The sequence below is a fragment of the Bemisia tabaci genome, chromosome 2 (genome assembly GCF_918797505.1).
Source record: "Bemisia tabaci chromosome 2, PGI_BMITA_v3".
NCBI classification, from domain to species: Eukaryota; Metazoa; Arthropoda; class Insecta; order Hemiptera; family Aleyrodidae; genus Bemisia; species Bemisia tabaci.
In genome coordinates this window covers 31,306,452-31,328,748 of record NC_092794.1, presented here as the reverse complement: position 1 = coordinate 31,328,748, position 22,297 = coordinate 31,306,452, and the positions used below count along the sequence as shown (strand labels likewise).

The 22,297-nt window shown below is 40.2% G+C and overlaps 1 protein-coding gene across 2 annotated transcripts in view; it reads right to left on the bottom strand.

Annotated features, from left to right (window-relative positions):
- The window catches only part of LOC109038042 (uncharacterized), a 236,592-nt gene extending 221,129 nt beyond the window's left edge, over window positions 1-15,463 (bottom strand). The window contains exons 1-2 of one of the 2 annotated variants that reach the window (XM_072297137.1): window positions 13,547-15,463; window positions 591-816 (exon numbers count right to left, since the gene is read on the bottom strand). In XM_072297137.1, the coding sequence (XP_072153238.1) occupies window positions 591-816; window positions 13,547-13,561 (241 nt within the window). In that variant the 5' untranslated portion in view covers window positions 13,562-15,463. The remainder of the gene's footprint in view (window positions 1-590; window positions 817-13,546) is intronic. The other variant, XM_072297138.1, reaches the window with a different exon arrangement.
- Window positions 15,464-22,297: the final 6,834 nt, after the last annotated feature.

Sequence of the window (22,297 nt, the reverse complement as noted above, 5' to 3'; positions counted from 1 at the left end):
CCAATTTTCAGCCAAATCGCAGGGGGTCGGGTTCCGAGCCTGGCACAGTAGACGTGGAATGACCCTCCCGTAAGTCATGATACTCTTCACGATGACGTTGTAGATTTTCCTTTTGGTCTCTCTGGTTCCAGAGAACCCCATTTAGCATCGCTAATACCCTTCTAATTAGAAATATGCGAGAAACTGCCTACCCCCCCCCCCTATCCGAACCCTTGACTGCCCCCTCCCTAAAAAAATTGGGTTTTGGGGGGTTGAAAATATTTTCATTGAATTCTATGGGGTTGATTTACCCATGGAAGTTTTCCTCCCGAAGCGCAATTTTCGGCCGTTTCCGACGAAAAAATTGTGGACGGTTGCTCTGGACCACCTGGTATGTATAGGTAGACACCATGCACGCTACACACCATCCATGCTTAGGCTTGCACTCACAGCAAGAGTGACGTACATTCAAAATTTGGTTTGCTAAGAGCGGAACCCGCTCCGAGCACACCTCACACATTTCACAGTCTGTGAAGGAATATACACCTAATTTTTGAGAGTACCTACACAACATTTGAATTGTTTTGGTCAATATAAGTGCGAGTACTCACCGGAGTGTCGAGCTTGAGAACAACCTAGCTGAAGAAGGGAAGTGACCGAAAATCGTTGCGAGTTCTGGGAGCCTATTACATTACAATGTTCTTTCATGTAATTGCGGTTTTGGTTGTGATTAGCGTTGCGTTGACTATTCTGCGTCTCATTCAAATTGGAGGCTTCACTAGACTTTGCAATAATAGGGTTGAACTGCTCCAACACGACACCATATACATCTACCATCTGAAACAAACAACAAAAAGTCGAAAAGAAATTCATCGGTATTGTAATAAATCTAGACGATGAGTTCTGAGTAAAATGTGGGTAGAGGAAGGGTAAATGTGGATTTGCTTAAAGTTATAGGTACTATAGCGTGGTCAGGCTGAAAAGGGGACCCTACAATCATGCCCCCTAAGGTGTAGGTAGTTGATGACTCTCACTCTGCAGATCTTAGACTCGATTCTCGCCTCCGTCAGATAGTTTTATTTTGTCTTGGTTTTTCAAATGCTTTCTTTATCTCTCCCCTCCTGATTGATTTTATACCTACGCGTTGCTTCTTCTTTTTTAAATTGTCATTAAAATGTCTTTTCTCGTACGAGTTTTGGTTTTATGTGCTCATCGCTCTTTCAGGCATCGCGGTGACAATAGCAATTGAATGGTATCATAACCAGGGAACATTTAAAAAAGTTACAAATATATACTCAATTATATGTTCGTGTTAAACCTTTTGCTTTTTGTTTCATTCCTTAAACTTGAAGTCCTAGAAAATTTTTTGTACATCCATTTTCAACTTACACACACTGTAGGTTAATCATTTGCAATCGGACGGTTCAGAGTCTAAACCATTTAAATCGGCCAAAAAATACAAAATTGGTAAAGGAAAGAGAGACAAATTTAGACACATGTTAATCAACATATTTCAAAGATAAAGACTTCAACGATCGATATGTTTTCTCTAATTTAACCTTAAGATGTATAAATAATCAAACCATTAACATTTGAATATAATCATCGATGGATGGTTGTCTAGTTAGGTCGGTCAGCCAATGTGTGGGACTCCCGAAGGAGACATAGGCTCCATTTACGCCTCTCACTGCAGAATTCAACACTCTCCCCCTTGTTACGGTGGTTCTGGAACCCCACCTTACATGTTTAGCATTCCAGCCTCCGTCAGCTATAAATTTGTTCCCCACAGTTTTTAAGAATTCTGAAAAATCATTATGTTCAATCTCAGGTCCAGGAGGACAATAAATGGAAGCAATTGTTATACCTATCCCCTACTTCTGTTTTCATAGTTCTTAATAAAATGAACACACGCGCTGACTAGCGCTAGGAAATTGCTTTTTTCCGCGGTCTCCTCGAATAATTTCCCGCCCCCTCTTGAACGTTTCAAAATTGTGCGGATAAAACGAGAGGAAAAACGCCAGAGTACCTATACAGGGTGATCCAAAAGTCCCTTCCACCCCCTCTAACATTTTACTTAATTGAGGTAAAGATTTGAAACTTGGGGGCTATTCCTAGGTCAAAGGGAGCTACTTTTTGGCCCCCCTAATATTTTCAGGGGGGCCCCTCGGGGGGGCAACGGCCCCCGACTTTTAATTTTCAAATGGGAAGACCCCCTTTGTGATAGCTCGTTCGAAAGAGCATAAAAAAGGAAAACTTTTCGCTCAAACCCGAAGTCAATATCTCAAACCGTTTCAAAATGGCGGCCGGTTTAAGTTCAAAATGGCCGAAAATTCACACCGGTTATTTGTCGATGGATTCGCGCGAAAATTGGTACGTAGGGGTATTTTGACACGAGAAAAACTAATTTGACGTTAGATTTTCATAAAAACCGAAATTTCCAAAATGGCCGCCGGTTAAAGTTTAAAATGGCCGAAAATTGTCACCTCGGTTTTTTGCTGATGGATTTGCCTAAAACCTGGAATTTGAGAGTATTTTGGCAGAAGATAAACAAATTTGAACTTAGATTTATAAAAAAATCAATTTGTGGTCATTTTGAACTTTAACCGGCGGCCATTTTGGAAATTTCGGTTTTTTTGAAAATCTAACGTCAAATTCGTTTTTCTCGTGTCAAAATACCCCTACATACCGATTTTCGTGCAAATCCAGCGACAAATAACCGGTGTGAATTTTCGGCCATTTTGAACTTTAACCGGCCGCCATTTTGAAACGGTTTGAGATATTGACTTCGGGTTTGCGCGAAAAGTTTTCTTTTTTTATGCTCTTTCGAACGAGCTATCACAAAGGGGGTCTTCTCATTTGAAAATTAAAAGTCGGGGGCTGTTGCCCCCCCCCCCATGGGGCCCCCTTGAAAATTTTAGGGGGGCCAAAAAGTAGCTTCCTTTGACCTAGGAATATTCCCCAAGTTTCAAATCTTAACCTCAATTAGGTAAAAAGTTAGAGGGGGTGGAAGAGACTTTTGGAATACCCTGTATATTGAAAAATACACTTACAAGAAACACTGTCGGCTCCTTTCAACGTAATTTCCGTTGACAATGTTGACATTTACATATTCTTGAGATCTTGGTATCAGTTTTTTGATACCCTCTCGAAAGTGATCTTTTGTCTGCTGTTTGAGGAAAGGCATGACGCAGCATCTCAGATCCTCGTCAGTTTTGAACTTTAAACCGTCCATGAACTTCTTCAAAATTGAAAGTAGGTGATACTCGCTTTGAGCTTAATCAGAGCTCTACGGCGGATAGGAAAGACAAGTCCAGGTGAATGTTCATGGGCGATTTAAAGCTTGAATCTGACGAGGAGCTGAAGTGGTATGCCCTCCCTGTTAAAATTGACCATGTTGGTAACAAGTTGGTCTGGCTCAACATGGTAGCAACAGGGTGAATGGAACCTGTTATCATATCCCAAGTAGCATTTTTCAAAGTTAAAGTCGCAAGAAGTTGAAACAATATTGGTTAAAAGTCGCAACTAAGTTGCAACTTAGTTACAACTCTCAATCAACATTTGGTCGATAAGTGCCGATTTTCGGCGATTTGATCGGAAGAAAAGTCGCAACTTTTAGGAATTGAATTGCATGAATCTTGCAACTTATCGACGTTGCCAAAATCATCCCTGCTAAAAATGGCCATGTTGGTAACAAGTTGGTCTGGCCCAACATGTTACCAACAGGGTGAATGGAACCTGTTATCATATCATGAGTGGCGGTAGCCACCACCGGGCAAGTAACCTATCCTCCAACAATTGGCAACACAGCACAGCCCGGTCGAGGCAACGGCACCATAGTTACACGTACTTGGCTTATTTGGGTTTTTAGTTGCGGTCTCAAAAGCTTTTCAAAGCAACGGTGCGACGGATTTTAGAAATTTTGGTGTCTAAAGATGCGTCTTGATCCCGTCTAACGAACTGTTGAGTTTCAAGGAGGTTGATGATTTATTAAACGAGATAATTACGCATATGTGCCTAAAATAGCGAAAAGTATCCACTTTGACCATTTTCACGTTCTATACAAGCTACAGAGAATACGAGACATCAGAGCCCTATATAATGTCATATCAAAAGAATTGTCTTGTTCCCGTGTAGTGTGCATTTTAGTTTTATTAATATCCAAGGCATCCTAAGAGAAATATTGCGTCTAAACTGCTTTTCGGGTGCAATGGGCGACCCGACCCGCCGACGCTTATCATTGAATTTCTCGCTTACCTACACTATTCTGGAATGAAGTTATGGTTATTTCCAGGAATCATCTTGAAGATATGAGGATTCCAAAAATTATACATAAGTTGGGGTTTACTTTTACCGTTTAGGCTGTATCTTGGACAGCAACTCGAAAATCATGAAACCCGACTTCACTAACACATACACACGGTAGAGTAACAGTGTTAGTGCTCTCTGCAGTCATCAACGTCATCAACTCACGAGCGGAACAACAAAACAAAACAAATCACGAATGTTAGGTTAGTTCCTATTTCATGGACATCAAGGACGATCGAGACAATATGAAATCATTTGGTTTCAATGATTTCAATCCATTTACGACTTCAACGATGTTTGTGACAATCATTATATTATTATCGTGTTTTACAACCTGGAGCAGAAGTCTATCGCCTCATTGTGAAGTGAATTCTGAATATCCAATCTTAGAACTCAAAACCTCACCATGCTATTCTCTCATTGTTCTCTCTTCATTTTTGGTTCAAATCAAGCGATTTAAAGTCGCTTCACTAAAATTATGTGATCTTGAATCCTTTCAAGAGTGTGAAGCTCACATTTTTCTGGCATTACAGCCTTTTTACTCCTCAAATTCTACGGATATGAGTCCATTTCGCTCAAGGTTTTTCTGAGCGATACCAAGTGTTTATACATTTAAGATAAGTGAGGTTTGTCTTTTGGTTCTTCTTTTAGCAGTTTTAAAGTAAATTAGGTATTACAGTACCTTCGTCCAGTTTTGTTTCCTTGTTTAATGTTTATTAAGAGTCTTTCTACGTGAACACTCAAGGACATACATACTTACGCTCAGGTACCAATACCATTGTTTTTCTCTCACGTCAGGATGTACCTTTAAGCATGCTAATTTACCAAAGAAACTCCTCCAGTGATAAATAATTTTAAGCTTTATTACGAAGTGAAAACCTCTGTGTGGTGTCGCTAAATTTCTCAGATAAGTCTCAGTTTAGACACATAGAACAGACGTTCACTTTTGTCCGTTACGATCCCTGCTCTTATAGCTTCACATCTTACTTTGATCTCTGATTCATCGATAATGGCACTTTTAGTTCCATTCATCATCAATCAGTTCAAAGCTATCTCAACGATGAATCATCAAACGTTATATCAAGGAAGAAATTTTCTGCTGAAAGCTACGACGGAATTGACATTGCAACTCAACTTACGAAAGCATGAACCAGGACATAAGAATCTGTCTCAAAGTGAACATTTTTTTCAACTCATCAGGCAGTTTAGCAGGTAAGAAATCTACAGTTGATTAATTAAGGATTACCAGATTACATGCACACTGGTTTTCCAACATTTACGGTAGATAGGGATATTTTTATTGATAATGATTAATGACGAAACGAATATATCAATACCATGGCCAAACTGGGAAACTACTTACCGCAATCCACAAAGTTCATCCTCAAAGACTTTCAGAGTCTTTTCATTTCTCTGCTGATAAATAATTCAACATAATTTCTGAAAATTGTGTAATTAATGACTTCGATGCGCAGAATATTCTTTTCTGGGATTTTAAGCGTAGTGGTCACTAACTTTTCCCTGATTTTGGAATGTCCTCTTTTGACATTAGGTGTCTCAGATAAAAATTCTTTTCACAAAAATTTCAAGTTTTTACTTGACTTAATTTTAAGTGTTTAGTCTCTTTAAACTGAAAAGTCCAATTTTTTTACTGGGAGAAGGAATTTCAATGCTCCGCAGCAAAACTACCTGACATATTTTCACAGTAAGGAGGGCTTAATTTCCTAACTTTTACAGAACCTGTCACCCTGTCTATCCCTCAGAAATTCAGTGAACCAGATGAGATTCAATGAGGGTCGTTGATAACTTTACCACTAAATTGATACCGCTTAAAGGATTTTGGAGGGAGCAATTTTACCTACTAACATCGTGGTCAAACAGGTTTTATTCATCAGAGCCCTGAATTGAGGAACCAAGAGAAAATAATTTGTTTTCATTTACTCCTCAAAGATGATACTGACCATGATGCAGGTCAGTACCTATGAGAACTATATAGATCTCATAAAATTTCTGTAAACCTTGTCGCTGGGGGAAAGATCTAATACATACTGAAGATAATCATCGAATAATGTACTCTCCTAAATAGACAAAAATTACAATGAAAATGTTCATTATTTGATGAAAAATGAAGTACAAAAATTTTCAGAGTCTCAGAGGACACCAAGAATGCCAAAAAATCTTAAAATAATTTCCTTTCACAAACAAAAATAAAAATGACACTGAAAATTTCTAGCAGGGCTTCTTGATAATCAGAGAACAAAAATTTTGAGAGCTTGACACTTTTAATCCTTACAATTTTTAGATTGTAACACTAATGAGGTCTGGGAAGCTGTTGAATGCCCTGATTTTCAAACTTCTATTACTCAAGCAGCACACATTTCTTTGGATTTCAATTCCATGGTAAAATTATTTCTATTGCATTGTAGTGTTGAGAATGTTGCCTATTTACTCATTGAAGGGACAGTTTTTAGAGCAATTAATTTGAAATAAGTACCTACCGTAGTTGCAATTTATCATTGAATTTCTTCGTATTTATTTTCCCATATAGAAAAAAAACCCTAGCGTAACATTACTGTAACCTTGCCGTGGAAATGAGGTAAGGCTACCGGAAATGTTACCGCGGCAACGTTTCCGGCAATCCTGGATGCTTACGCGTCGGCAGCGTTGCCGTAACGGTACGGCACGAGATCGGCAACCTGACGGCAAGGTATTGGTAACCTTGCCGTTCGAGCAACCATTTCCTCGGCAACGTTGCCGACCCCTTTCCTAAGAAGTTACTGGAAAAAAAAACCTTCTTAGACCAATGCAATGGTGCATCGACTTAAGAGTCCTGGTTGCTTAAAAGCGGCGACAAGAAACATGCTTCTTGGATCTAGCATCCGAAAGTTGTTGAACCAAGAAACCTGGTTTCTTAATTTAAAATTCCATCGTTTCTTGGATCAAGATTTCTGTTTTCTTAGATCAGGATTTCCAAAAATTGATCAGGAGCGCACTCTACTTGTGAAGAGTACATGTTTTCTGTTCACACATCATCAACTATTTAGTGATTTATTCAGTACATACAAGTATTACACAAGTTAATTAGAGAGACAAGGAGACATATATTAGACAATTTGACTTACCAATGGAGAGATGTTGCGGCGTAAAATCTCGAGCGGACCTGTGGAGATTCGAACCCACGGCGCGCGGCGACTGGATTCACAGCCGAGCGCTCTACCAACTGAGCTATAGCTGCTGATGAAGAGTGAGGTCGAAATATCCCTACAAACCCTTCTAGGAGCGACTAGTAGTTATGCAGCTTGTTCTTCGTCCTTACTACTTCATTCAGAGCACTTAAACCTTTTCGAAACTAAAACTTTCTAAGTTTCATCCGTAAAGTTATTTTTCAGCCCTCGTATTTTGTCCTTTAAAATACCTAGAAAGTATGAATTATATAAAGCTACTGTACCGAGATTTCAACAGGTTCAATCCTGTCGCGTGACGTCACAGCATTATAGATGAAATTTCAGGTTTTAGGGGGCATTTATCGACGAATTTTCTTGAAACTTTCTGACCGGGGGTACTTTTCGACGGGAAACTCGAATTTTTGGTCAGCTTTTCAAAATTTCAAAATCCATGATGGCGGCCGTGGCCTAAAATGCTAAGTCGGCTCCTGTTCGCTCGATTTTCGTGAAACTCGGTATCCGTGGGTACTTTACGACGGGAAACTCGTATTTTTGGTCAGATTTTCAAAATTTCAAAATCCAAGATGGCGGCCGTGGCCTAAAATGCTAAGTCGGCTCCTGTTCGCTCGATTTTCGTGAAACTCGTTTTCCGGGGGTACTTTTCGACGGGAAACTCGAATTTTTGGTCAGATTTTCAAAATTTCAAAATCCAAGATGGCAGCCGTGGCCTAAAATGCTAAGTCAGCTCCTGTTCGCTCGATTTACGTGAAACTCGCTTTCCGGGGGTACTTTTCGACGGGAAACTCGAATTTATGGTCAGATTTTCAAAATTTCAAAATCCAAGATGGCGGCCGTGGCCTAAAATGCTAAGTCGGCTCCTGTTCGCTCGATTTTCGTGAAACTCGGTATCCGTGGGTACTTTACGACGGGAAACTCGAATTTTTGGTCAGATTTTCAAAATTTCAAAATCCAAGATGGCGGCCGTGGCCTAAAATGCTAAGTCGGCTCCTGTTCGCTCGATTTTCGTGAAACTCGGTATCCGTGGGTACTTTACGACGGGAAACTCGTATTTTCGGTCAGATTTTCAAAATTTCAAAATCCAAGATGGCGGCCGTGGCCTAAAATGCTAAGTCGGCTCCTGTTCGCTCGATTTTCGTGAAACTCGCTTTCCGGGGGTACTTTTCGACGGGAAACTCGAATTTTTGGTCAGATTTTCAAAATTTCAAAATCCAAGATGGCGGCCGTGGCCTAAAATGCTAACTCAGCTCCTGTTCGCTCGATTTTCGTGAAACTTGGTATCAGGGGATACTTTTCGACGAGAAGCTCGAATGTTTGGTCAGATTTTCAAAATTTCAAAATCCAAAATGGCGGCCGTGGCCTAAAATGCTAAGTCAGCTCCTGTTCGCTCGATTTTCGTGTAACTCGGTATTCGGGGGTATTTTTCAAAGGGATACTCGAATTTCAGGTCAGATTTTCAAAATTTCAAAATCCAAGATGGCGGCCGTGGCCAAAGATAACATTTTCGCCACTATTCATCACTTCGTTCTCACAGTAATTCTTTAAATGTGGACTCATACATCTTAAGTTAAGAAAAGCTGAACTATTAAACCGAACCCTCCTCCCCTCCAAGTGATTATTTACGAAACTTAAAGGGTTGATTCAAGAAATCTGAAAGCTTGATTCAAGAAACCTGAAAACTTCATTCAAGAACCCTGAGGCTCTTGGAAGGAGTTAAGAGTTAATCTTGAGTTAAGATTCAGAACTCTTCTTTTAAGAAACCAAGTTTCTTGCATTTAGAGCCCGGGTGCTGGCATCTTAATCCGAGAGTCCGTTTTCTTAACTCAAGTGTCAAGTCTCTTGGTTCAATGCAAAATCCGCTTGGATCAAGAGAAAAATTTCCAAGAGTGCACAAAATCTTATTTTAAGATTTCATTTTTTTTTCCAGTGGTTTCCGCATGAGTGCCACTATAACTTTGAGGTAGCCTTGCCGCGAGTGCCATTATCGCGCCAATGACTTTAGCCGGTAACGTTGCGCGGACGTTTCCACGAAAATGCCGATGCATCGATTGCCCTTTGCCCCTGGCGCGTAAAGGTTGCCGTAACGTTAGATATAAAAGGGTTCTGAGAAACTTTGCCACGGTAACCTTACGTTAGCCTTGATTGGAGAAACACTTCAAAAGGGACTCCGCAGTAACTTTACCGTAACCTTTTGACGGAAAGCAAGACGGGAATGCTTACCGGTGAATCGTTGCAGAACCCTTTCTCCAGAAGGCAGCGGCGAGCATTTAGCCGGTAACGTTGCGTCGACGTTTCCGAAGGATGTTCCATACAATGGTTGCCCTTTGCCTTGGCGCGTCAAGGTTGCCGTAAGGTAAGGTAGCAAAGGGTTAGCGGAAACACTGTCATGAACGCTTACATCAACGTTAAATTGGAAATGCTTGTAATAAGGTGTTCATGGTAAGGCTTCCATAACCCTATGACGGAAAGGTTTGCTAATTTAATTTCGCGGAAAGGTTACGGTAACGTTTCCTTAAAAGCTCTTCAGCAATTACTTCTGCGTCAAGGTTAAGGAAACCATTCTGTAAGCTTGTCGCGGAACCACACATTTCGCGAGAACGTTGCGGAAAGGTTTCGTCAACCTATTTGCGGCAACGCTATCGCGGATGGTATGCGGCAAGGTTCATGACAACGTTGCCGTAAGGCTAGGTTCTATATGGGTTCTTTCTTCTTTTTCTTTTCTTGGGATTCTACAATTGTATTTCTTTTCAGGGATATCTACAGTTGTGTAGATTTTGATTTTTAAAACTCATCTCTTTTTAAAACTAAGAGAGCGTTGAAATAATTATCACTTACCATGTATAACTTTCTGCAAAATTTGCCTCAGTTGTTGCTCTCACAAGTTCAGTTGTAAAGTCAATTCAGCCACAGCTTTCCGAAGAAAATTTCTTCTTCGATCTAACAATTAATGATTAATCGTCGAAATAGCTTTGAACTGATTAATTAAAAATGACAGTCAAGGGTGTAAAAAAATAAGACAGATCCGAGAAACTTTGCTACACAGCAAGGAGATATCCACTTCATAGCTATAAGCATTAAATGGATTACATTTTGCAATTAGGAGCCACTATTTCTGGTCCATTTTAGAAACAGAATACATGCTATTGGTTTCCCTATGCAGATATGTGCTTTTATGGGAGAGCCAGAGGTAATGGTTCCTTATTGTAAAATGTAATCCAATTCCTTCACAAGTGCGGGACTTCATTTGGTAAAATAACAGTTTTCTTGCAAAAATGAGATGATATAAACTCCAAAAAACCCAAAAACTTGGGTAAAGAAACTCCGGGCAAGTCACCATCCTCTTGCCAAAAACCTCCAAAAGCTCTTCTTTGTTCCCCTCTTCAGTGGAAAAAGAAAATATCACACTACGACAGTTTCCATTTCTGTCATAGAGTACCCCAAGCGGACCAAAGAACGGAACTCTTAGTCGTTTACACATTTAACTATTTAACAAAATCTCCAGGAGGTCACAGACAGGCTGGCAGCCCCTCATTGGACCGAAACGCACACTGTACCATTTTTTCCTTGTAGGTATGTGCCTCCAAAGTACATGAAATGACTCCTTGAGGGGCGGGCAAGTTTGATTGAAATTCACGTTGTCTTCTGAAAATGAGCTAAAATTTTTACTTTGAAGAAGAAGAAAATCGAGTTATCATTTTCTTCCATACACGGTAGGTATGCCTATGAGAGGCACCAGGAACGCCTTCCAAAATTATTGATGCAACCCGCACGACTCCGAAGTCAGCGGAAACTTTCTTGAAGCGTCTCCTAAGATTTTCCCTACGCAATAATCCCCTTCAAACATGAATGATGCAACAAGCGCGTCCTGTTTGACCACGAAAGCTCCTCAGATGAGAAGTCTTTTGGTCTGGTCAGAAAAATATTCGAACTTTATTATTCATCTTCTCTTCTCATTTCCCGCATTGACGGAGGCCAAATTTTTTGGAAAGCATGACGCGCCCGGCCCAATGCGTAAAAAAAGTGCAAATAGAATATGGCCTTCCATTATGAATGATCGTTCAGGAATACTTGTACAACAAAGACGGGACTGTTTATTTGGAAGTGTATACAAAGCCTCCTCGTAGTCATAATTGACTTTTTCCATTCTGATCCCGTACTATCAGTTCGGAAATTGGCCTCATTCTCAGTGAGCCCGAACATCTGTTTCCTAAATATTTTTAGCAGTCTATCTACAGGTTGATCCTCAGTGAGAGCATTGGGCCGGGCGCGTCATGCTTTCCAAAAAATTTCGCCTCCGTCAATGCGGGAAATGAGAAGAGAAGATGAAAAATAAAGTTCGAATATTTTTCTGACCAGACCAAAAGACTTCTCATCTGAGGAGCTTTCGTGGTCAAACAGGACGCGCTTGTTGCATCATTCATGTTTGAAGGGGATTATTGCGTAGGGAAAATCTTAGGAGACGCTTCAAGAAAGTTTCCGCTGACTTCGGAGTCGTGCGGGTTGCATCAATAATTTTGGAAGGCGTTCCTGGTGCCTCTCATAGGCATACCTACCGTGTATGGAAGAAAATGATAACTCGATTTTCTTCTTCTTCAAGGTAAAAATTTTAGCTCATTTTCAGAAGACAACGTGAATTTCAATCAAACTTGCCCGCCCCTCAAGGAGTCATTTCATGTACTTTGGAGGCACATACCTACAAGGAAAAAATGGTACGGTGTGCGTTTCGGTCCAATGAGGGGCTGCCAGCCTGTCTGTGACCTCCTGGAGATTTTGTTAAATAGTTAAATGTGTAAACGACTAAGAGTTCCGTTCTTTGGTCCGCTTGGGGTACTCTATGACAGAAATGGAAACTGTCGTAGTGTGATATTTTCTTTTTCCACTGAAGAGGGGAACAAAGAAGAGCTTCTGGAGGTTTTTGGCAAGAGGATGGTGACTTGCCCGGAGTTTCTTTACCCAAGTTTTTGGGTTTTTTTATGATATCAACATGTTACCTATATGATATCATACACTAAAAAGAAGTTCCAAAATGCCAAAATGCTTAAATTTAGGCGCGCTGCACGTTCTTAGGCAAAAGAGGGTTATGCAAAACGGCCAAAAAGTGACCCCACGGGGATTGTACGAAACTTTGTGGGATGGTTGTATAGGTCATTTTGGGCCTACATCTGGCTGCTTTTAGGCTAAAACCGTAGGGAAACAGCGTTGCCATTTTTTAAAGTCGCAACCTTCAAACATCCATAACTTTCGGAAAAATGCAGTTACAGGGCTCGTATTTATACCAAAAAACGCAAAAAATTACGCTCTATCGACCTATGTAGAATAAAATTTTATTTGAGTCCACTGTTGCCAAGTTTTGGCCACTTTTTTAATTTTCATAATTATTAAAAATCACGTTATCGCCTAAAAGTTTGTTTGTAGTTGGTGGGGATTGAATAAAAACCTGTCAGAATTATTGTTCGTTCGATTCCGCATTTATTGATATGTTATACTTTTCTGAGAGGCTTAGGAAATCCGAGTTACAGCGATTTAAAATTTCGACAACAAGCCCGACGCCCGATTTTGACGCTCGTTCCCGCACGTTTCACGACTCCGCGTTGAAGCGCATCGCCTGTACCGAGCAAAATACAAAAAGTCAGTTCATGTTTTACGCTCTTTTGAAACTTTCACATGAGTTTTAGGAATTCAGGCAGTAGCAAGGTTGCCGGTTTTCACGGAAAACCACCACCGCCATCACAGAATATTCAGACAATCACAATACTCATACAATACGCAATTCATTACGTCGATGAGGTACTCATTTCATCACGCCTATGAGCAACTCATTTCATCACGTCTATAAGCTACTCATTTCATGTATTGTGTTGTATTTTTCAACGAGGAAATCTGTTAAATTACAAAAATAAAATACTTTTCATGATGGACTTGCCATCATAACCGTCAGGAAGGGTACGATTTAGAAGTATCTTTTTAACATTTTTCTTTTTTATAGAACTTGGCTGAAAACGAAAGAATTGAAACGTGCAGGAGTTACGAAATAGGTTTTTACGATAAGAATATTGAATGGTTTTAATGACTAAACTCACCGCCCTAGAAATCATCAAACGTCATCTACCTTCCTCCAAATCTGACGGACCATCCTTCGAAGGCAGTATAAATAGCTGTTATCTGAGAAAGCTGCAGGGCTTTTGAAGGAACTGTCATGCCGACCGTAGAAAATGTACTAGATTATCGAGGCAACGTGGACACATACTTCAACCGTCCGGGATCCCGTTTTACATGTGCAATACGCTTCTTTAATTGACTGCGGTGGAACCCGACATCGGGACGATCAATGACAATGAAAATAAAGTAAACCGCATTTGACACGTGTCTGGAAAGAAGCCGCGCTCGGATGAAAAAAGGGTTCTGAACGAAAATGTTGTGCCTTGAAAAGTTCGGCATTGACCTCTAGCGGCTAATTTGAAATTCATGTTCTCTCTTTGCGAAATGATTGGCCAAAGTAGGATTTAACTAGACGTAGCTGGAAAGAACTCAAATAAGAGGAAAGTTTCTCAATACTCCACGCTGGCAAATTGTGGAAATGGTCCGATTCTAGAGTTTCAAACATGCACGCCTTTCGGGTCAGATTTTTTTTTTCCACAAGTTCTTGCAGCAAGTTTGGAGTCTTCATCTTTTCGATCATTTGATGAGCGACTTCAACTCGATCGAAATTGCTATATTGGCGAGCAAAAAAGTGATTATGAATCGCCGCTAAAATTCTCACGTCTATACAAATAAATGAGGAACCCCATAGCTTGGTACAATACTATCGATGTACTTGAATCTTTTCAACGAGCTGTTCACCCATTCAACAACCCAGCGCACTTTCGTGCAGCGACGACTTTCATTCGCCTCTAAAGTTGTGACCCAGTTAGCATCTTATCTTCGGAGAATATCCCTGAAAAATCCCGCGCCTCCGCATCATTTAAAAATATTATGACAATATCCTCACAAAAACCAAACAAAATAAATATTGTGAGGATATTTTGAAAATGTTATGAAAACGTGCAAGTTTATAATCTTCTCAGAACATTCTCAGAATATCCCGTCTGCCGTTGCAGGGGTTACATAATCGCCCATTTGAAGGCGTTACAAAAACTGCTCGCTCTCTAGCGGCGCTCGTCAACATGTCAACTCACAACAAAACAATCGTAGCGCCGGCTACTGGAAATCATATTGTGTTCTTGTTTGTGAGTTTTTATTTTACATTAGTACTTCTGGAAAGTTTCTTTATTCACCCACGACTAAACACTAGGTATGTAAACATCATTCGTGTTCATTTTGACTGTTGTAGAATAACTTTTGTGTTCGACTGAAACCCATTCCATGCGAACACGGATACAAAGCTATACATATTTCAAACTCTTGAAATCCTCGAAATATGACTTGCACTCCGTCTCATGCTATCAATGTATGAACTCTGGAAAGAATTTTGTCTGTGAGATAGGCAGGAACTTCACTTTCCATCTCTCTAGCACGACTTGATCCGTCATGAAACCTAACCTTGCTAGTTCATCATAATCCTCCGCCGATCTGTTTCTAGTGCTTATTATTCTGATTTCCAGACATATTTTAGTGATTGTGTCACCTTTAGTGACAGTGTGCCTACTGCCTAAATTTTACACTTAGCACTAAAATAGTCTGCATGTAGGAGTAAACACGAATGTCAGGTCTGGGATCTTGCACAGCTAGTTTTGCAGAAAACTTGTATTCATACTTGGTGAAGCCAGGACCACACAATTTTGAAGGTAGGAAAGGCATATTTTTTCCTGTATTTGGTGTGGAGCGCTGAATCTAGTTCTCCGCAGCTTGACCATGTGTCTAATAATCATACCTATCGACGGTCAAGTATTTTTTGCCTTTCTACCAACAAATTGAGTTTTTTCAACTTAGATCAATGACTGAGGCTAAATCCGATCATGGAAATCTATCTGAAACAATAAAATAGCTCTCTGCGTATAACTCATTTAAATGTTTCATTTTATTTTCATTTTCAGAGTGGACAAACCTGTTATTTCCATTTCATACCTTCCTTACTTACTTACTTCATTCCTGTTGGTTCAATCACAATGGCAACAACATCAATCGTAAATTTGATGAGCTCCCAATAGTCAAGGTATCTTCGTCTGCGATTACGATGAATTGGAACCGATAAAATCCAACAAGAAATAACTTTTCGTAAATATGTTTGTCTGCTGTTTTGTACCAAAAATTATTTTGAAGAGTGTAAAGATTTTCAAATACTGTTTAACTATCTACAACTATTCATTTATTTTGTTTCTATGATTACTACTACATTTTAAGTACTAAGTATGAATAAAGCTTCTTCTGTTCTTTAAATTTTGCTTTCAACGTATGTTTTTCCAATCGTACTTTCTGTTTAGTTCCATGGAGAATGGAGATAGGTACCAATGCATATCATGTGCAAAAAAGGATTCATACAAATAAGTATTCTCTTTTAACAGCTAAAACCATGCCCTTTTCAAGGCAAGCTGCTTGACAACAGTTCAGTTTTGTATTACGTATGTAAGTAATGTCCTTTTGAAACTCTCTGAAAAAATTTTATACCTAACTTTTTACGTACAAAATGAGTCAGTTACAGCCATACAAGTAGGTGTCAAATTGCAATGCCATGCGACAAGAAAGAATCGCAACATTTTGAGAAAAAATATTGTTCATTGAGACTTGCAACGTCTCGATGCAATCGTGTTTTCATGGCTTTGAATGTTGTTTTTAATGACTAATTTTCATCGTAAAATTTAGGATATTGAAAGGAAACGCCTGTTTTTATCCATCCTAGTGGTTTTCGATCATACGCATGTTTTTTCTGCTTTCCTCAAGGACAACAGAAAAACATATTGCTTCGCCTTTCAGCAGTGGATGAAATGAGTCCTGAATTAACTCCCTAGAGGACGTTGAAAGAAAATTTACAACGGACCATCCAACGTTTCCAGCTAGTAAAAATATATTATCTACTTTTCCTGACAAACAGTACCTAAAACATAAACAATTGAACAAAAATTCGCTGGTTTTTCAACTATACATGCGTAGATGAAAAACTAAAATCAACTGAACACAGCAATTTTTTTCAGTTTTGTCATAATGTTTTAAGTAGCTATCCTCGTGAAAAGTAGGTAGAAAAGATATTTGCACAAGCTGAAAGGTTGGATGGGCCATGGCAAGTTCTCTTTCAACGCCCTCAAGGGAGTTAATTCTGGGCTCATTTCATCCACTGCTGGAAAGGGAGGGAGGACTGTAATAATACTTTTATGACAATGCCCACACGATATCCAGTGAATATTTTGCGGATTTTACGAATATCAGGAGGTCATCCTGACAATTTTTTTTTTTTTTTTTTTTTTTTTTTTTTTTTTTTTTTTTTTTTTGTGATGAGGGGAAAAATCCGCTACAGTGCCCCCATCATGAGGGTCGCCAAGACGCCCCTCATAAAAAGGGCCCACCGAATACCGGGACGGCAACGACCATCAGCTGGTGAAGAGCCGCCGAAGCGACCCCTAACCGACCCGACCGCTGTGAGATGGGAAGACCCGGTTATGTGGGGGTGAAGCACGCCGCTGTGTTCCGTACCCACTAAACGACCCCTCCAGGCCACACCCCGTGCAAGTGTGGCCCATCGGACGCTCTATCCTCCCGTCGGACGTCCCTAAGGCACTCTTCGAACAGCAGTCCCCGACCCCGGCCCCGGTTTAGCCGGCGCCCCTCAGGCCCCCCCCCACTTAAAGGGAGGGTCCCCCCATCCCCCGGGACCGATCTGCCGAAGCCATCATTGTACCCGGAGTCAAGGGCGTAGGAGGAGAGCCTAGGCCCAGCTTGCGCCAAACCCTGCGACAACCCCACGGCAGGGCTCTGGAGCCGAGAACTGGAGGGCAGGGAGGGCAGACCAGCTATACGTCTCGCTCAGCCCTCGAGGCACCCGATCTTATGCGGCCCCAGAAGGGGGCAGCCTACACATGACTCAGCTCCGCGGGTGCGTCGAACCCGATATCCCTAATTGGATAGCTTGCGGTAATTCTGACAATATGCTGTGGACTTTTCAAATATCCCTAGAATGTCCACACAATATTTTGGGGATTTGCAAATATCCCTAGAATATTCTGGGGATTTCGTTTTGTCTTTCGAAAATGTTCTGAGAATGTTTTGAGAATATTCCGGAATATTCTCGCAACATTGTCAGAATATCTTGAATTTGCCTCGAAATATTATCAGAACGTTCTTAGAATATTAGGCTGCTAACTGGGGAGCTGTTGTTGGCCCGGTTTGGATGTGGGGATAGACACGTCGAAGCCGCGTGTTTGAAGATCTTCCTCACACCGCTGACACCCTCGATCTAACACAAAAATATCTCCACGCTTGAAAAATGTTTCAAACCAAGGAGTGCTCATGCAACATTTCATGATATCTGCATCAGACGCACTGCCTGCCCAAAATCGGTCGGGTCCTAAAACGTTGACTATAAATCCATGACTGGAAACTACCAACATTGGTTTCACGTAGTTTGTTTTTTTGTAACCGCTATAAGTCACTTTTTGAAATTGAAAGTTGGTAGACTTGTTCAAATAAATGTAAGTCCCATCCCATATTGTCAAAACTTTATCGTTTCCTCGGTCGAAGTTATGTAAAGCCCGGGAAATGTCGGACGTTTGGTCTTTCACCGTTTCACGAGTTATGTTGTCCAGAGATCTGAGAACAAAAGATTGATTTGAATAATCTCGAGTTAGCGAAATGTATCGACTCACGGTACTTTGATGGACTCCTATCAATGCAGCAATTCTAGTTTCAGAAAGTGCTGTGTACATGTGCATTAAATATACACCCAAAAGTAAGGTGCTTTTCTTGGGATTATCAATATTCACAAAAGTTGCCAGTTCGTTGAATTCTGACCTTTTTAACCCTGTCCAAGTCTCAATTTTATCCGTTTCATCGAAAAAACACTCATCACAGTCCTCATTTCGTTGAGCACTCGCGGTCACAGCCTCACGAAGATTGTCAATTAATTGAACCCACTCGTCGGGTGTAAGAGAAGCGTCTTTTGTACAGTTTCCATTTAAAAGGAGATTCAAACTCGGCGCGATAAATTGACCATTTTCGACATGGCATCTACAACATTTGCTGGTTTCCGGTATAATAATGCGATTTTTAATTAACGTACCTATCAAACCGTAAATCACGCGGGATTCGAACGAGGCCGCAAGAATTTGAACACCCGAAAATACAATACTTCGCCTTTTTAATAGTACACTTGATAGGAAGCGATATTTTAGACGAATCTTGATCTGATGGTACACTTTTTGATCTTTTCTGATCGGACTTATAACACTTAAAACAAAACCACGAGTTATCGGAAAAAACACTTTTTCCCTTCGCGGTTTTTTCTCTAAAGGTCGACCGCACTTGTGACAATTTTCACTGATCTTTTCCACGGAAAGAGACATGATTCAACGCTTTTCCGAATTACCGACCGCGCATCCGAAGTAATACTAAGGTGCACAGGTGCATCTGATTTCAACCGTGATGTTATCGTGTTATCAGTTAAAACTGCATCGAGTGCGTATCAAGATCTATCGGCCTAGGTCCCTTGCCAAATCTGATTATCAGACCAGCTGGGCGATTTCAACTTTCAACTTCGATATCTCGATTTTGTCGGGCAACACTGCCGTTGCCAAGCTATACAAATAAGTACCGTCGATTCGATAAATCGATAGTATCAGTTACATGATACGGCTGCTTAAGTGCATATCTGTAGCTGGACGTGATTAAATGAGTACTGCATTGTTTCTGTGATGGTGGTGGTTTTCCGTGAAAACCGGCAACCTTGCTACTGCCTGAATTCCTAAAAATCATGTGAAAGTTTCAAAAGAGCGTAAAACATGAACTGACTTTTTGTATTTTGCTCGGTACAGGCGATGCGCTTCAACGCGGAGTCGTGAAACGTGCGGGAACGAGCGTCAAAATCGGGCGTCGGGGTTGTTGTCGAAATTTTAAATCGCTGTAACTCGGATTTCCTAAGCCTCTCAGAAAAGTATAACATATCAATAAATGCGGAATCGAACGAACAATAATTCTGACAGGTTTTTATTCAATCCCCACCAACTACAAACAAATTTTTAGGCGATAACGTGATTTTTAATAATTATGAAAATTAAAAAAGTGGCCAAAACTTGGCAACAGTGGACTCAAATAAAATTTTATTCTACATAGGTCGAAAGAGCGTAATTTTTTGCGTTTTTTGGTATAAATACGAGCCCTGTAACTGCATTTTTCCGAAAGTTATGGATGTTTGAAGGTTGCGACTTTAAAAAATGGCAACGCTGTTTCCCTACGGTTTTAGCCTAAAAGCAGCCAGATGTAGGCCCAAAATGACCTATACAATCATCCCACAAAGTTTCGTACAATCCCCGTGGGGTCACTTTTTGGCCGTTTTGCATAACCCTCTTTTCATCGCGGACACCAGAGAAGTGCCGCTGAGAGAATCGGACAATCAATGTTCGCCAGAATTAAGCCGCGCTGCGCTCGAGTTCCCAAGCAGTCACTTATCGAAGTACTAACTACGCCCGACGTTGCTTGCCTTCGGTGATCGCCCGAGTGTCGCTGCCACTCCGCCACGGTCGCTTGCGTGGGGGAGGTGGCTAATTTAGTACCAATAAACGTCCCCAGATCTGATTCAATGATTAGAAGCAATGATATTCTTGCAATTTTGTACATCATTCAGTTTCTCAAAGAAGGATACGAAAATAATATAAAGTAGATCAAGTTTTTGAAAGAGAGGAGTACGAACAACACATGAAAAAAATAAAATAAAATATGGACTGATAAATAGTTATTAAAAATGAACATATTAAAACGAAATAAGATAAATAAATAATATAAATTAATGGAAAATTAATAATATTATTAATAACTTATTACAATATATTATATAATACCTATTATATTAAGTAAAGACCAGTCACGTGACGTCCTTACCAGTTTGCGAAGAAGGCAGCGATATTCAAATTTTAGCCAAATGTAAGGACCGGGAACAATATTGAAGTTGGAACATGTTCCAACTTAATTGCAACAAGTTCCAACAATGATACCTCCTTCGGGGGAAAGAGTAGGCAATCTACACGTCAATCTATTAGTTGCAAGAATTCAACGATTTTGTTGCAAGTTCTTGCAACCTCTGCTACTTGGGACATGATATAAACATGTCATCACCATGATATCAACATGTTACCAATATGATATCAAACACTGTAAAAAAATGTCCAAAATGCTTAATTTTAGGCGCGCTGCACATTCCAAGGCTTAATTTTCATCGCGGACACCAGAGAAATAACGCTGAGAACCCGCCAATCAATGTTCGCCGGTATTACGCCGCGCTGCGCTCGAGTTCCCAAGCGGTCAGCCGTCGAAGTACTAACTACGCCCGACGTTACTGAACTTCGGTGATCGCCCGAGAGTCGCTGCCACTCCGCCACGGACGCTCGCGTGGGGGAGGTGGCTAATGTAGCACTAATAAACGTAATCAGATCTGGATCAATGATTAGAAGCAAAGATATTCTTGCAATTCTGTACATCATTCAGTTTCACAATGAAGGATACGAAAATAATGAAAAATAGATCAAGTTTTTGAGAGAGAAGAGCACGAATAACACGTGAAAAAAATAAAAGAAAATATGGACGGATAAATAGTTATTAAACATGAAAATATCAAAACCGAAATAAGGTAAATAAATAACACTGGCCAACATGGGTTCTGTCCTTCGAACCAAACCAGTTTTTTTCGATTCCTAGGTGCTAAAGAAGCCCGAAAATGGCCTTATTAACTTCAGGAAAATTTTCTGGTGCTCAGGGCGCCGCCATTTTGAATTTTTAAAAATTGAGAAAACCTACGATCAGTTTTTTGGATATATCTCCTCAACGGTTAATTTTACGAAAAAAAAAACAAAAAAAAACCAGCAGAAAGTACAACAAATTTCCTACCTAAATCACCCTCCTTTTTTTTCTTACCTTATTAATTTTTTGGTCGTTAAATTAACGTTTTCGTCACAAATTAGTTTCATAAAGGCGCATTTTTGCTGATTTTTGGAGAAACTTCGGTTCATATCTCCAGTCACGATTATCTGAAAAAAAAAAAAAAAACTGTTAAGCTCCTTGAAAAGTGCGCAAAATCTACTTCTAGAAAACGTAGAACAGCAGTTCATCAGCTCCGCCCTTAAAATGTAATTTTTTCGACCATTTTCCTTAGAATCAAGAAAAAAACCCTAATAACGTGACCCGAACTGTGTGAAAAGGTGGCAAAATAGTGCTAAGTCCACACTATTTTGAAAACAAAACCAAAAAGTTCCAAAATTTTCAATTGGAGTAAAAAATGTTGACCTCTAATGGGTAACCAGTGCGGCAGTACATTACTGAAGGGGAAGAACGTTCAGCTCAGGCAATGGACCACTAGACAAGGTACGAATTTAAGCAATCTGGTACATGTTTCTTAACCAGAATTTCACGTAAAACACGATTCGCGCAACGAAAATCACTGAAACTAACTCCTAACGAAGATATTATCGTTTTTATTTCACATTGGTTACGAGGAATTTGAACTGCCCGCTCTCAAGAAACTCAAAGCTCTACGTGAGTCAAATTGCTCACTACAACGGTTTCAGAAAGCTTCTCAATCGAGCAATGTTCATTTTCCACCATGTGTTGTTCAAACTATAGGTAAGCAATTTGCTATAGCTGAGCCAAAGCGTCAAGATTGAGGTTGCCAGATTTTTATACAGCAGAGACTGTCATAA